The sequence below is a fragment of the Ammospiza nelsoni genome, chromosome 1 (genome assembly GCF_027579445.1).
Source record: "Ammospiza nelsoni isolate bAmmNel1 chromosome 1, bAmmNel1.pri, whole genome shotgun sequence".
In the NCBI taxonomy this organism is placed as follows: domain Eukaryota; kingdom Metazoa; phylum Chordata; class Aves; order Passeriformes; family Passerellidae; genus Ammospiza; species Ammospiza nelsoni.
In genome coordinates, this window is record NC_080633.1 from 26,011,943 (window position 1) to 26,027,817 (window position 15,875).

The 15,875-nt window shown below is 41.2% G+C and overlaps 1 protein-coding gene across 1 annotated transcript in view; it reads left to right on the top strand.

Annotated features, from left to right (window-relative positions):
- Positions 1 to 14,268: 14,268 nt before the first annotated feature.
- Positions 14,269 to 15,875, top strand: part of SDHAF3 (succinate dehydrogenase complex assembly factor 3) — a 29,016-nt gene continuing 27,409 nt past the window's right edge. Inside the window, exon 1 of the mRNA XM_059489093.1 lies at positions 14,269 to 14,453. Within this exon, the coding sequence (XP_059345076.1) occupies positions 14,292 to 14,453 (162 nt within the window). The 5' untranslated portion in view covers positions 14,269 to 14,291. The remainder of the gene's footprint in view (positions 14,454 to 15,875) is intronic.

The following is a 15,875-nucleotide window of genomic DNA, read 5'->3' on the forward strand; positions in this document are numbered from 1 at the left end:
GGCAGGGGTTGGATGCGATGATCTTTAAAGGACCCTCTCAACCCAAACCAGCCACCTACCTGTTCAGAAGTCTCCAAGTCCAGGAAGAGTTTTAGATGTTTCCATGATCAACCAAGAGAATGAGCCACTCTAAGGGAAGAACAGAGTTTCTCTTGTGCCATCTCAGGGTATTCCTGAGCTGGTGAAGCCTGAGTAGAGACTTGTGAAATGGAGTTTGTCCTTTCAAATCCAGGCCTATGCCTTTCAGCTGCCTCACCCCAAGACAGATGTGCTGCGCCAGCCTGCAGAAAACCTGATTCATGGCTTCATCCACAGCCCATTGCCAAAAAGCAAAACATTTCCGTTGACTTCACTCAGTTTCACACTGGCCCCTGGGACTCAAAACACACTGCAAAACACCAGTTCTCTGCTGAATCTGTCAAGGGTCTCCTGTGTTGTTAGAGCCAACAGGGCCTCACTGGTTGCTGCTAGCAGGGAATTTGGCCCTCCATGCCATTTCCAGCATGGATGTTGCAAGATGATGGTTAAATGATTTCTCTTGAGCTTTTACTGATAAAAAAAATATGTCAGACTTTTTGGAAAACCCTACCTCTTGTACCACTGCCAAGTGTTTCCTTCTCTATTGCTACCAAGTTTTGACTTCAAATGGAACTTTCTAATTACATCACAAATATTATATCATGCAAATTTGGAACATGTTAACATAGTCCAGAATAAAATAACTGAAAATTAACAGACTACAGCCTCTTTTCATTACACTCTGAAGGTCTAAAAAGTTCTGAAGTATAAATTCTCAATCCTGTCTGAGTATTGAAGGACAGATGACCTCACAGCAGAATGAGCTGGTGGCCTAAAGAAGCTGGCTAATCCACGAGACATTATTTCTATCTTCTTCTGTTGGCATCTTTTGTAATAGTTTATTAACAATGATTTGTGTCCTATTGAGTAAGCTGTGTTTGTATAACACCATTGGCACTACATTAGCTGAAGCCAAGGGTATTCTGGCTAGTTAGTCACAGCTATCAAATGCTTGGAACTTAATTTTCACTCTTTTCTTGCTAAGAATTTTTAAGAAATATTTTGCTGCAGGGTAGAGAAAATCCTAAATGCTCAACAGCATTGTTTGCAGGACCAGACAGGCATTTGCAGCCAGATGAATATGTTTGATGTGCTTCTGTGGTGGAAACACAATGACATCTACTGGCCAATGAAGATGGCTGTCAGAGTGTCTGCCGGAGCACAACAGCCCAGAGTGACTCTGCAAGGAAAGGGCATGGCATTCTTCTGAGAGGCAGGATGACAAATCAGTACAACACCCACAGATATACCAAGAAATACAATAGAGATTGAAAACCAGAAAATTTAAGGTATTTTATTTAGGTACCACTTGTTTATTGTTAGTTGAAAAACAAACAAACAAGCAGCACAAATCCTCTGATGGTGCAAATTTTCTCTATTGTCCTCAGTAATGGCTGTCAGAGCTAAAAAAGTTAAAGCAATTTACAGTGGGTGTAGCCAGCTAAAATTCACAAACAAGATCCAGAATGCACAAGTGCCTCCTCTCCTCTTAAAAAAGGGGTGCATATAGGCAGGACTTTCTGATACCCTGAAATGACACAGTTCTGCACAGCACTGATATTAGTGCATTTTTTCTCTGATGCATGCAATCTCTGTAAGTCTTGTGCAGAAGACTATACCTAATCAACCCCAAAGGCATGGTGCTCCAGCAGTATGGTATTTCTCTTGCAAATAGTGCTATTAAAAATAAATAAAGCAGGCAATCAAAACTTGTCTGTTTCTGAAACCGTGAATGCTAACAATAGCAGTTAATTGAGAATGAATTTTCTACCAGCTCACACTTCTTATGTTCAAAATGTGTATGATTTGAAATCCCTTGTCTTCTATCAACTCTGTTCCTATAATTTTTAGTTGTGTTGCCTCAACAAGATGATGCAGTTCAGCAGAACCAGCACCTCTGAAAATCATCATGCTGGCTTTCTAAAATGGATAGGTTGTGCAATTTACTCAGTAAGTGGCACTGGGTTGGAAATGTTATACAGCCAGTATATCAGTGCAGCATCCAGAAGAGGAACTGAGTGGAAAAGAAGGCTTTGGCTTCCATTCATGGAAGCAAATCAATCCAGAACTAAGGAATGCAGCATTGACTAGATCCTGTCCATGGTTTAGAGGCTTCTAGGTGGTGACAAGAAAATTGAGGCTGTCTAAAATGAATGAATATTGTGCATGGAAGTAAGAGTAGCAAATATGAGCAATGCATTAAATGTGGTCACGGCAATCCATGGAGACTTTAGTACCATTTCATGTTGGGTTTAGCAGGAGTCAAGAATGTGCTTGAACTGGAGCAGCATCTTGTATAATGTAAGTGAATGCTGCAAAGATCTGTACAGTTTTGCATGTCACTCCCTCACTTAGATTTCATCCCTTACAGAGGAGATGAGGGAATGTGAGCAAAAGGATTTGACCCTAATGTCACAACCCTACTGCTCAACAATGGGCCTTTCACAGTGCTGTTGCAAGGAAGAAAGGAGAAGGGGAGAAGGGAGATGGCATAACACAAACAAGCAAAAAATGGTTCAGTCTGTGATTATAAAGGTCTAAAAGGGTCCTCCTCATAGCAATAATAGAGAAATCTGTGATAAAAGTGGTCTGACCATCAAAATATTGCAGGAAGTTCTTACCAGCCTATATACAGCAGATGATTCCTTCTGTACATTGTATAGCAATGGGACAACTTTGGGCAGGCTTTCCCTCCTCAAATAATTTCAGAGCGTCAGAATTGGCATTTGATTCCTGACTGGCAGCATTCAGGATGCGGGACAAAACAGGAATGTGTATATCTGTGAGGCTGCTTGTTTCCATATGTCATCCTGAATTTGGGTTCTGAAAGGCTACATTCTATTGAGACAAGAAAACATAACCAAGAACAAGGAAATGTCTTCCATATTTTTCTGATATGTGTAACTTCTATAAACAGAGCTCTTAAGGGATGTGAATTGTCATGTTAAACATAGTGACACCTAACAGTGAGTAAAAAATAAATCAGATGCAGATTTCTGGGCTGCTGTCCTCTGTCACCACACCGTCCATGACTTTTGCAAGTGGTCATGTATGTTAGTGGTTCTCACACTGTAGTAGCTGGGATGCAGCCTGAAAACAGCCAGTGTGATACTCATGTCCCTGTTCAGTGCCAATATAAACCCTCAGTCTTTCATGCTGGCAGGCGGGTGCACCATGTGTCCATGGGTGCATTCCACAACAATTCTGGGTAATAATCATTACCAGAATAATTACTAGGGAATAATTATTACCAGAATAATTACCAGGACTCTGTGGAGTCCCCCTAGTTATTGTCTTCCCTCATTTGACTTTCATTTACATTTCCTATGAACGTACTTACATAGAAATATTAAAAAATATTTGTTTAGATAACAAAGGGTGAGCTTTGTTTTTTTTTTTCTTCCTTCCAAACCCCAAAAATCTGCTGAGTGTCTTGGCCAGCCAAGAAGATGTTCACTGGTAACCTTCTCTCCCCCTCCAAAAAGCATTGCACTGCCTGGGTTATTTGTTTAAAGAGATACTGTGATGTCAAACTGGGACCTAAAGATAGCAACTTTAAACACAATCCTTTTAACAAACCAAAGACTTCTGGAGACATTTCTATGTTTATAATTTCCAGTGGATACAGGGGATTTTCTTGAATCCTTATTGCAAATAAACATCTTCCACTCAGCCAGTCATCCCAGACAATGCAGCATGGGAGTTAGGGAGTAAAAATTATGAGAAATAATTACTTCAACTTGCAATGAATCAACTAATTTTGTTTAATTTGGAAGAGTGAGAAAATACAGAGGGGCAGCTAAATACTTGAAAAATATTTATGAAATCTCAGAAAGTAAAGGTGGGAGGGTTAAGCACTCTGGTTAAAAACACAGTTGGAAGAACACTTGTCCTCAGCTGTGCCAGATCACTGCTATTTCCAGTTAAACAAAGTTAGGAGGAGCCTTTTACATAATTTTCTTAATTTCTGTCTTCAATACAGAGATCTGTTTGCATAAATATGTGCCTTCTCCATATACATATGTAGAGATGAACCAGAGAACTTTGCATGCACAGAACTGCAGTCTCCATCTGCAGGATCCACTTCAGTACTGAACTGCATTATTCATGTTGTGCTCACTTTGAGACATCCTGGAAGATCCTGCTTTTGGGGAGTACAGAGCCTATACCATCCTTGGGACATTTAATCTAGACTCTAGACGTGAAGAACACTGTTTCCAGCCTTAGAGCCTCATCTGTCAAGCCTAAAGACAAAACTCCTCTAGGACATGCAAAGCTGGGCACAGGGACACCCTGGGTGAAGGGTGAAGCCAAGAGAGACAGGTGAGGATGTTGATGTTGAAGCTACTCTCATCTTGCCTTGATCCCTTGTTGGTCCTGGGTAAATCTCTTCATTTTTTCAGCAAGGAGACACCCAGTGAGGGACAACTACTAGACAGTGAAGAAGCCAACTGTGGAATGGCTAAACAACATAACCATGCTAATAATTCTTAGCAGTTTTTAGTCCTCATCTCCTTTAAAATAATTTTTTTCATCCTGTGGCAACATTCAACTGCCTTTCTCTGGTCCTGCAATGTGGCACAATGCTGAGGTTTGGCTTACCACCATCTGGAGACGAGATGGATAGAATAAAAAACTTCCACTTTGCTAAATGACCAAATACAAAGAGTTGTCTTTGACCACTTCCCATCCTTCTCCACCCTGAAAAGACCAACCAGAAAATGGAACAGGATGTATATAAAATATCCTTAAGCTTGTAAGCATCTCCTTGTAGTTGGTGTTCATATGACTTTTGAATGTTTCAGCATATCTTTAGTTCTCTTTGATTCTTCTGAGGTTATATGGGTGGTTGCTGGCAGAATTACACAAATACAGTCTTCACAGCTCAGCAATCCTTGCATCCAGATTTGGAGCTCAATGTGGGTGGCATAGGAGTAGATGCCAATAAGAAGGCTAGGACAGTGTTGTTACTTTCAGAAGCTAAATGACTCAGTACAGAGCCTTTGCAAGCAGCAATTAAAGAACCAGAATAATGTTTTGTAACTACTAAAGAGTAAGAGGGAAACCTCATTTTTTTGTAATGATGTTTTATTTTCACTCTTTAATGAATGTTTTAATCTTGCCTTAAGATATATTTCTGTTACTGAATGTCAGATAGAGACAATCAGTATCTTTCAAGCCTTTTGCTGCTAGGGCATTTCCACCTTTGCTGTGGGAACACCTTTCAGTTCATTTTAGGGTTAAGGCTTCAGATCTCAGTAGCTGCACGTTGCTGTTGTTGAAAGAGCCTCTATAGGATGTATAGAAAGCATTTACTAAAATCCTCATAGGGTTTAGGTTGATTTGTATGGGTAATATATCTGATGATGATGACAATGATATATTGTCCAAAAAGTTTTAAGTAAAAACTGACACATTGATAAGAATGTGGAATAATACAAAGTTGTCCAAACCTCAGAGACAATATCAACTATTAACTGAAGCACTGAACTGAGACACAGGAAAGCCTTAAGTTGTTGTACCATGTCTGACACTGTCTTACTGAAGGCTAGGTTGGCATGATGACCCACTTTCTCAAGTTTCCCATATGTTGAATGGTGATGTGGTACTCTCACACAATCTCAGTGCACCTGGAGGCACATTTTGATAGGCAAGTGTGCAAAGCAATCAGTGAGTGTCAAGTACACATGCACAGGACACAGTTTATATTGTGGAAAGTACTTGCAGCAGCTATCAGAAAGAAAAAAAAAGGCACATATTAAAAGCCTTAAAAATCTGATTACAAAGTAAGCCAGGAAAAATGGGTTTGTTATGTTATTTCAGAAAGTTACAGTAACAAAGTTCTGTGTGTATTTGTGTGTGTGTATTTGTGTCCATGGACATACATATGTGAGTTTGGAGGGGCATGTGGGGGGAAGTATATGTATATACATTTTTATAAAAACAGGTACATGCACATATAGCTCATACTACTTGTGTGGCATGTCTATTCCTTTGCTTGTACAGCAGCACATGAATCAAACACACAATACTTGAAAAGGAATTGAAAGTATTTACTGACAGCAAGAGAAATGATTCATGTTCTAGTATCAAAAAAGTAATTTTTTATTTTGTTTTGCTTTTTCTGAGCTATCACTCTAGTGTTAAATATTTCTCAACTTGCTGTTTACCAAATTTCAAGTGTCTGTTTGGTTAGCTGAAGAATTAAGCTTAAGATCAGTCTGCAATAAGTACATATTTCATGGGTTTCATACCCTCAGATTTCTCTGAATTGTGCTACAAAAAAAAGATTTAAAAAATCAAGAAACAAAAGTTGCTTAGCAGTTTCACAGGGAGGGAGGAATTACTCCAAATTTACACTGGGAAATGTTCCAGTTATTGTCACGACTAAGTTTTCAAGACCATCATAATATCCCAGTGGATTTCCAAGCATATAAAATGCAGCTCTCCTGGGAAGGTTGAAAAGAAGGGGTATTATCTGAAGACCTGTTAGACCAATTGACTTCAGACCTGCATGGATAATGATGCCTCTGGCTCTGGTGAGGTGTAACAATTTTCAAAACATGTTGGAGATGCCTGTGGATTTCAGAGCACTTTGAAATCCAGGTCTTTAATGAGAAGTTTTGCTCCCAGGGCATAACTTTGAAAGCAGAGTGCAGGAAGACAGTAAATGAGTCCCAGCAAAGCCCTCTGGAAGCTGAGAAGAGTACAGTTTTGACATATGAAGCTGAACAACAGAAGGGGTACAATCCTTGTCCTTTTGAAGAATTTCTGAAGTACTGATCTCCTCAAGAACATCTTTTGATATCACAGCCTGATATTTTACATAGACACTGTACCCTGGACCTAGATGGGATTCTCCAAGTTTTCAAGATGCCACAGCAATTATATGAATTTTGGAGCTCACAGAAAAATCATCTGTCCTACAGAATGTTGTTTTCACCATAAACTCCAGGAGTGCATTGCTGCACCATTAAAAAGTTTGCTTTCAAGATTAATTTTAAAGGATTTTAAAATGTACATTATCTTTACACCCTACTAATGAATATTTAAAAAATTTAACTTCCATATGGTGGGAAAATAAAACTGGAGAATAAACAATGCTAGGACACTTTGCTGTATTCCACCAGTGAAAAGTCTCCAACTTTTTTCCTTCCAAGAGATTGTGACCATCCTACTGTCTAACACATTAGAATGAAACAATTGAAAATTTTCCCCTACATTTTGGTCTGTGCTTTCTACAGCACCCGGAGCTGCTACTGCTCCATAGCATACAAGTTATCTTTCAACATCTCAGTTTAAAAGCAAATCTCAAAGAAGTCAAAAACCAAATGCCACTTCCACAAAGCAACAAGCAGTTTGTGATCACTAACTTGTTTTCAGTCAAAAAATTATTCCTGTGGCACCTTGCAAATAACTTTTGTTTTGGTTTAGGAGAAGTGAAAAGCCATTATTCACAAAGCAACAGCAATAAACTCACTATTAAAAACCATATCTCACTGAGGTGATAATTTCAATACTAAGAAATGCTACATGTCCTTTGATCACCACTGATCCTGCCTTCAGGTGGTTTGGGGAGGGGGTGGAGGGAGGAACTGATTAACAGTGATAGTGATGTTGGATAAAAAGGGTTTAAGGAACCTTGAGTATTTATTTAAATACTTTTAAATAATTTTTTTTTCATGTGGTATCCTATAGTTCTATCTTGAATCCCAACCATTAACACAAGATGTTATATCAAGAAACCACATAGGAAAATCCTGACTATCAAGAAATGTAATTACAAATATTACCAGATCCAGTGAATAATAAACCTCGGATGAGTAGCCATCCAGATACACCCCCAGTTTGCAGTGTGGTGCTGAGTTTCAGGGCAGGGAACACAACAAAAGAGCACAAACAGTTTCAGAGCTACACAGTTTCATGTTGGATTTGTTTTCCTGATTGATTACAACATCAGAAACTGGATAGAGACAAGAGATGCCTATCCAAGGCTGCACATCAAAGGTGATGCCAAGTGTTTTAGCGTGAGGCCAGTTAAGTATTCCAGAACTTGGCCTGCATGTTAAATTGTCCTGGACAGACTGGATGCATTCAGAAGGCTTTTAAAGCACTAGAGACCTGAGATGGAACATGTGCTTTGCTGATAGCATATTGTTTATGCCAAAATAATGAATGATGTTGGATTATGCATGCTTAATTTTAAACTGCAGACAATGATCTGGATTTGTGAAACAATAACAACGTTATAGCAAAGCCTTGAACCTGAAAACATGTAACCACTGAGCATGGTAAAAGGAGAAATACAAATACTCTCAGAGGCTGTCAAAATTCATGTTTGGCTTTGAATTGTGGGTTTGCCCTGCTTTCTGCTCTGAAGTGTGCAGCATTGGCTGGACACTTGCAGCTGCACCTCCCATGGTCAGGGCAGTCAGTGGCTTTGTTTCTCTCCCAGTGGGAAGGAATGGGCTCCCAGACCAGTAAGAGCCACAGGGCTCATGCTTTATTTGTGACATGTGGACTGCTATCTGTAGATCTTATAAAAGCACGAAGGGATTTCCAATCGATCTGTGGTTACTTGGTGGAGGGAGGGAGGGAGGGAGGGAGGGAGAAAGAGAAAGCACAGTCTTCTTCCCAGTCCCCTTTGGCTCAGTACTAATGCCAAAACTGAAGCAGCCACACAGAGAGCAGGGGAAACTTTAAAAAAACTTAATTAGGGAAGAAAGCAAACTAAATAATACTATGGTCTGTTTACTTAGAGCTGCAATGCTGCCAGAGAAACCTCACAGCTTGCATTTGTAAGCTATGCTTTTCATATAAAACATATTTAATGAAAACAGGAGACGGGACAACAAGCTTTCTTCTAACTTCATTTAAACATGTTTATGCTGCACTTTAAATTCCTCCTGGGTTAATATGAAGCTGGGCTAAAACTTTGGAAGTGATGCAGCCTAGCTAGCTTTATTCCCCGAGTTTAGGCTTCAGGGCCTGACAGCACATCATCTGGAGCTCCCAGGGCCCATGGACGCCACTGTTCAGCCGGGGTTTGCTTTTGCTCCCCTCCTGATGCCTTGAGGTTGGGCAATGCTTCTGCAGTCACACATATGTGGTCCCTTCTGCAGCTTTTCAGAATATTAATTTTTTAAAATTTGATCATCTACTCACTTGTTCTGTTTCTCCCCTCTGTGAAAAGCATCAACATAAAAATTTCTGTGCTCTTTTTGTGTTATTCTGGAAGGAATTTTAATGGATTTGTGGAAGCATCTTTGCATGGCCTTAAGTTTTACAATGACTTAATAAGTAGAAAAGGAAAACAAAGCCTTATCTATGAATGGTGCACACTTCATATTATATTTGAAATAACAAAATGTGTGCTTTCAACTTGTATTTATTTCAGCATCAACATTCTGCTCTTAATTCACTTACTATGTGAATTAAGAGCAGAATATTGCATCTCTTACAGAATTTGAATGCAGTTAAACAGAACAGCACATGTGGCAGATTAACCAAGTGAAATAGTACTGTATTTAGCAAAAAGATTGTTCACAAGAAGACACACAGCAATTCCAAATAAATGACATTTTCAAATTCTGTTTGAATTTTCAAAAGTAGAAGAAATGTTTTGCAATATAGGCAATCTTTTGGATGCTTTCTTTGAATGTTGAAAACAACAATAGCTTAAGGATGAAAAAGATTTCCAGCTCACAGTCTGACTTGGCACCATCTATAAAAGACGGTGTAGGATTTTCCCCCTAAAACCATCTTGCCTGCCATTTACATTGAGTTTTGATGCTCTTTAATCATTCTACCCAAAATTTTAATTTTGAATCAGTTCACTGAGTAGAACTCTTTTAGAAAATTTCCACTGAACATTAGATGTGTCTGAAAGGAGATTAAAGAAAACCCTCACAAGGTTAATCGCAATCTTCTCTTTTTCTTTCACAACACTTCCCTGAGACATGCTGCTGCCTGTGTGCTTTGAAATCCAGTGCTGGACTGGGGAGAGGAGATGAAGGTGGGGAGATGGTGAGCAGGAGGGTCCACGTGCAAGCCTGGCACTCCTCCAGGCTGATGTTGCCTACACTTGGCTTGCTGCAAAGCTCTGCTCTCACATATTCAAGCAGAAACTTGATAGAGTTTGGTAGCTAAATATTTGAATATTTTAGCACACTTGGCATCTTTCATGTCTGCAGGAGGCAAGCAGAACTTCCTCAGGAACTGTCAAAAATTTGTTTTGGATGATATGGACCATGTGCTTCAGATGAAAGTACAAGAAATCTTGCAATGAATGAGCAGCTCAAGCATAAGCTGAACCAAAGCAGAACTTCCTTTCAATGTCCAAAAGCTACCAGCATGCCAAGCATGTAATTCACTGTAGTCCAAAACCAGCTGACTGCCTCTCCCTTCCAAAATTGTCATGTGCTGTATTTATTTCATCAGAATTGTGTTCTATTTGTTTTCATCCTACTATCAGATGCATGTGTGAGTACCTGAAGCCATCCTGATGAGCTGCACCAAATGACATTTATTATGGCATCTTTTTCTCTCACTGAAATGGAGCTTTTGGAAGAAAATCACCTGTCCTGCTCTCCCTACCACGCTCTGCTGACCAGGCTGGAGCATGCCAAGCACAGGCTGTGTGCAGAACGCTGGGCCAGACAGGGACAGGCAGTGTCCAGCCTCTGCAGCCAGCAGCAAACACCACTGGTGTCCTCATCAGCTCTACTTCCCCAAGCCTGGGGAAAGAGCTGCTCCAGTTTCAGCAGCATCCAACTATAGTAGGTTGCACATCCAGCTTTTGGGTGGGTTTTGGAGCAGACAGTCCTGTGCTAAAACTGACTTTGCTTCTTTTGAATCAAGGACAAAACTCGACTCCACTTTGACAGAGGCAGAAACATCCTCAGAACCTCAAAGTACTCAAAAAATGATGTTTTTCTAAGTAATTTATGAAAGTTAATATTAATTTTCTGTTTATGTTTCCTACAGAACAGGGGTAATTCGGTGTCTTTTTAGTTTATGAGGCACATGGAAGGTGCCACAGAATGTTTAGTAGACAACTTGTGCTGTCATAACAGATCTTTTGCTTGGTTTTTGAATCTGCTTTGTTATGGAACAGCATACAAAAAGAAACTGTATTGAATATATTCAAATATTTAGAGAGTTTATTAAAAACATAATAATTCTGAAATAAGAGATGCAATTTTATTGTGATCTGCACAATGCAAAAAAGGAAACAAGGAACAGGGCTATACTTTTTTTTAATAGCAGGAAATTAGACTGTACTTTAACATTAATCCACAATTTACAGAAAAGATTGCATATTATTCTGGGAGGTATATTTTAAATATGACAATACAATTTAGCTTCATCAGGAGTACCAACAGTTCTGGAAAGAAATACCACTTCATTGCATTCTATATTTAATCATTTATTTTGATTCACAAAAAGAACTTCTCTCAGGATGCTCTTGATAATTTAAAAAATTACAGCAGTTATACCAGCTCAATAAATACTTCAGCTTCATCTTCTTTAGTCAACATATTACTGATAAAAGGAAAAAATAAACATGGAAGTGTTCCTCCAGTCTTTCTACATTTGGAATTAGGACTGTAACAAACAACACGGCCACTCTGACAGATTCACGGGGTCAAAAGCTCAGAAGGATGGCTAAGAAACCACTTTGCATCCATGCTTTACCACAGGTTTCTTGTATATCCTTGGGAAAAGAGATATGATGCTACTCACACAGTCACTAGCCATGCAAATAGAGATTTAATATATTGGCCAAGCCACTCCACCTGCCTTTGTGCTGACCTATTGCAGGGCTGACACTGCCTCCCCAGACCCAAAGGCACTATGATGGAGCATGGCACAAAGACACTCTGATACTTTGTAGGATCCACACCAATTCTAGCAAAACAAACACTGACCCAGTGCTCTAAAGACCAGTCAGATACAGAATCATCCATTATGGGTTGTCTAAATCACACGTACCACAGTACAGCCTCCTATTGACACTTGAAAGGAAGTAGTGCTTAATTGCCTCCACCTGCCCAAAAAGGAGTGGGATGAGCACTCTCCTGAGGTGCCTTTCTTTGATGCAAGCTAAGAAGTGCTCGTGGGCTGTGGAGCACCAGGAGCAGCAGGACAGATGCCCCAGTGCCCTGCACAGAAGCAGTGCTGCCTGGAAGCAGAGGCAGGCGCCAACACGAGGCAAGCAAAGGACTTGCGCTCGTGTGTTAACTAAAATTGTATCTGGATTCAAAGTGTGGCACAGACATTTTGAGTACTGATGACTGAGAAGTCATTATATGGAAAGAATACCTCTAATATTGTATCATGTCTTAATGAGTTCTGCTGGTGAGTCTGCTTGTGCCTGTACATAAAGAATATGGCACTCAATTGACTCTGCTGCCTCACCACATTGCCTGATAGTGCAGAGACCTCCGAGGACCTAGGCATTTAAAAATTCATATTAGACAAAGACTGACAACTTAGACTGTTATCAGCAGCTTGATGAACTTACAGCTCTATCTCCTGCTGCAGGGGGAATTCATTGGTAAATCCTCACTCTTCTCGCAGAACCTAGGGAAGGCGCAAGGATGAGGCTCAAGAGCTGCAGCTGAAGCATTCTGGAGGTGCAGAGATGCTGCAGGAATCCTCCTGGGCAGGAACCACCTGCCCCACTGGATGGGCAAAAATGGCTTTTGGTCTCTGTAGACTGAAAGATAAGATGTAAGAAATGTTGAAGGTCACAGATCTGCGTGAGTTGGTCTTTGAGCCTGGTGAGAGTATCTGAGAGGCAAAGTGAGTGCCCAGCAGAGGGCTTAAGCAGGCCATGGAAGAAGAGGGCTCCTAAAATCCACACAGGGTGGATGTAGCAAAAAAAGCTCTCAATGTGCAATACTAGTATGATGGTCAAGATATAATAAAATATTTAAATAAAATCTCTAAATGAATGCACCCTTAGATGATTCAGAGGAATTGCATCACTGCAAATAAGTGATACAGCAAATTGGTTTTTTAACCTCAATCCTTTTAAACTGTGAACACATTGAAAGACATATGGTAGACAAAATGCTTTAGGTCCAGAAATCTTCCCTCAAAGAAATGTCTGCAGAAAATACAGTTTAAATATATGAAACTGTACCAATCAATTTGAGGATCAGACCACCTCTGCCAGGGCCCGACTGCTCACTCTGACAGCACCACCAGCAGGAAAAGGACAGGAGACTGTAATTGAGAATAGTTGAATCTATAAGCATTTGCTTTTATTTCAGTAACTTTGTGTTACTGGGAACTTCAGTTTTCCATCAGTAAAGTGCTTAGGACAATAAATAAACATAAAGAAATAGTAGTCAGTAAAACAGTCTGTACTTTGCTCTTTACTCTGTTGCTCTCATATAACAGCTTGGGCTTTCTGTAAGGCAGTACATTTTTGTAATTTCCTAGTATTTTAGTAAAGCTTAATGCTCCCTGGCCCTATAGAAATGTTTCCTTTTTGTTTTGAATCATGAGCAATTTCACTGGCTGGAAGGAGCTTAACACTCACCCGCAATGAGGCAGGACTTCTGCCACTGCGGCCACTGCCTGACTCTGCTTTTTCCATTATATCTATGGCTGCTGACATTTGAGGGTTTTTCCACATGGGTGAGTTGGAAGTGATGTTAAGCTGCTGAAAAAGCTTTATGGAGAGCTAGGGAGTTGGAGTTTGAGCTGTCAGTGGGAGGTAGGAGAACGCAGGAGTGCTCTCGGTAGTGACAATGTGGTGGCACAAAGTCCAACAGGGGCAGTAAGGCTTCTTGCTATGACTCCTCTTGTCTTATGGTGAAAATGCAAATCAAATTTAAGCGTATGAAGCTTGGGGCTTAGTGGCCTAATTAATTTGTGCCACATTCTAATCTGGTATAAAGTACACATTTCATTCTTCTGGTGGTGAACCTGGAGCCAAAAATGAACTGATTTCTTTATCTATCTATATATCGAGATCTCTGCCACCCGGACCGGTCTTTGTGAAACAACATCCTCCATGCATTCTTACAAGTACTATCCGCAATCCCATTGCTGGGTATCGCTCCAGACGCCACCCGCGAGACGCAGGCTCCCGTTCGCGGGCAGCGCCGCCCCACACGGGGCGCTGGGCGCCGCTCCGGCCGCGGCGGGGGAGGCGCGGCCCGGCCCGGCCCGGCCCCTCGGGCCGCCCCAGGGCCGCCATGGCGGGCGGAGCGCGGCGCCTGTACCGCCGCATCCTGCAGCTGCACCGCGCTCTGCCGCCCGCCCTGCGCGACCTGGGCGACCGCTACGTGAAGGAGGAGTTCCGGAGGCACAGGGCGGCCGGGCCCGCCGAGGCCCAGCGCTTCCTGCGGGAATGGGAGGCAAGTGGCCGCCGCCCCGCGGGGCAGGGACGCGGCGGGGCCCGGCGGGGCGCAGGGCAGGCCCGGCCCCGGCAAGGTCAGGGCCGCCGGGCGGTCGCAGCTGCTCAGGTGTCGGGCTCGGGGATCTCAGAGGTCTTTTCCAGCCCAGCTGATTCTCTCTGCTCGGGCATGCTCCCGTGAGGGGCGAGCTCCTTGCAGAGCTGCAGAATGCTTTGTGGCTCCATGTCTCTAGGCAGGTTATCTTTTATGGTTGTCAGTGCCTTGCCTCGAATGTGTGTGAGCACACACAGGTATATGTAACAGAGTGGCCTCAATTATATAATTAGCTATGTATAAATATATAAATAAAAGTACACGCACAATTATCTGTGTGATCTATAATAATGCATCGTATGAGTATATATAAATACTTATAACGACATACATAACTAATTTTATAATTATAATTAGCTAAGTATGGGTGTAAATAGCCTCCCTGTGAACTTGCATTTGATTTTGGAGTAACATTTTTTCATTGTTTCTTAAGGAAATAAGTCTTATGTGAACATTGCTTCTCTGCTTAACACCCCTTCCCCTGAGCTTCCTGCCTGGTTTCTCCAAGGAGAGAAAAGCAGATCACTCCCAAGTGACGAGGTTGTAACAAGTTTCACAAGCAGCAGAGGAAGGAGGCCTGTAAGGTGCTTTCCCCACATGCCTGGACTCCAGTAGGTATCAGCGTACGAACAGGTCACCTATACATGGCAAATGTATAGGCACTTCACAGAGGAGAAGCTCCAGTTAAAGCATGAACACAGCTGCAAGAGACAGATGTATTGACAAGCTTCCCATTAATTTTCGTGCTCCTTGAACTACTGGCTTGGTAGTACTTTTGAATCTCAAAACTGTTTTCCTTTCTTTGGAAGAAAACTCTGTTCTGCTTTGCAGTGGAAGGTGCTTAGCAAAGGTAGCATCCATTGCCTCCCAGTTTACAGAAGGAGGGTAGTGGGGAGAACTGCCCCATCCCTTCTACCTGCAGTAGCTGAAATCTTAGGGCTTGAAGTAACTGGGGCATCAGGAAGAAGCAGGAAGAATACTGCCTCGTGTACAAAGGAAAGGAATAAATGTATTTTAATTGCCTCTTGCCAACTGATAGATCCTCAAATCAGAGAAATTTGTATCAACTTCTCAAATGCCTGATGCTATTGTAATTTTCAATTGCCGTTTACTTAATACTGCTGAAATGTTTCCGCATCACTGCTTTCAGTTTTAACATGAGCTAAAGAGACAAGTTACAGGTTACTATTTCCAGTGCTAAAATCTTCCTTAAAATAGTTTTAGAAAAGGAAGGAAATGTTTACATTGAAATATCTTTAGCCATTTTTAAAGTGAAGTGTACTAATAGGGAAAATGTTTCTCAGTTCTGAAATGTTTTAAAGGTAGATT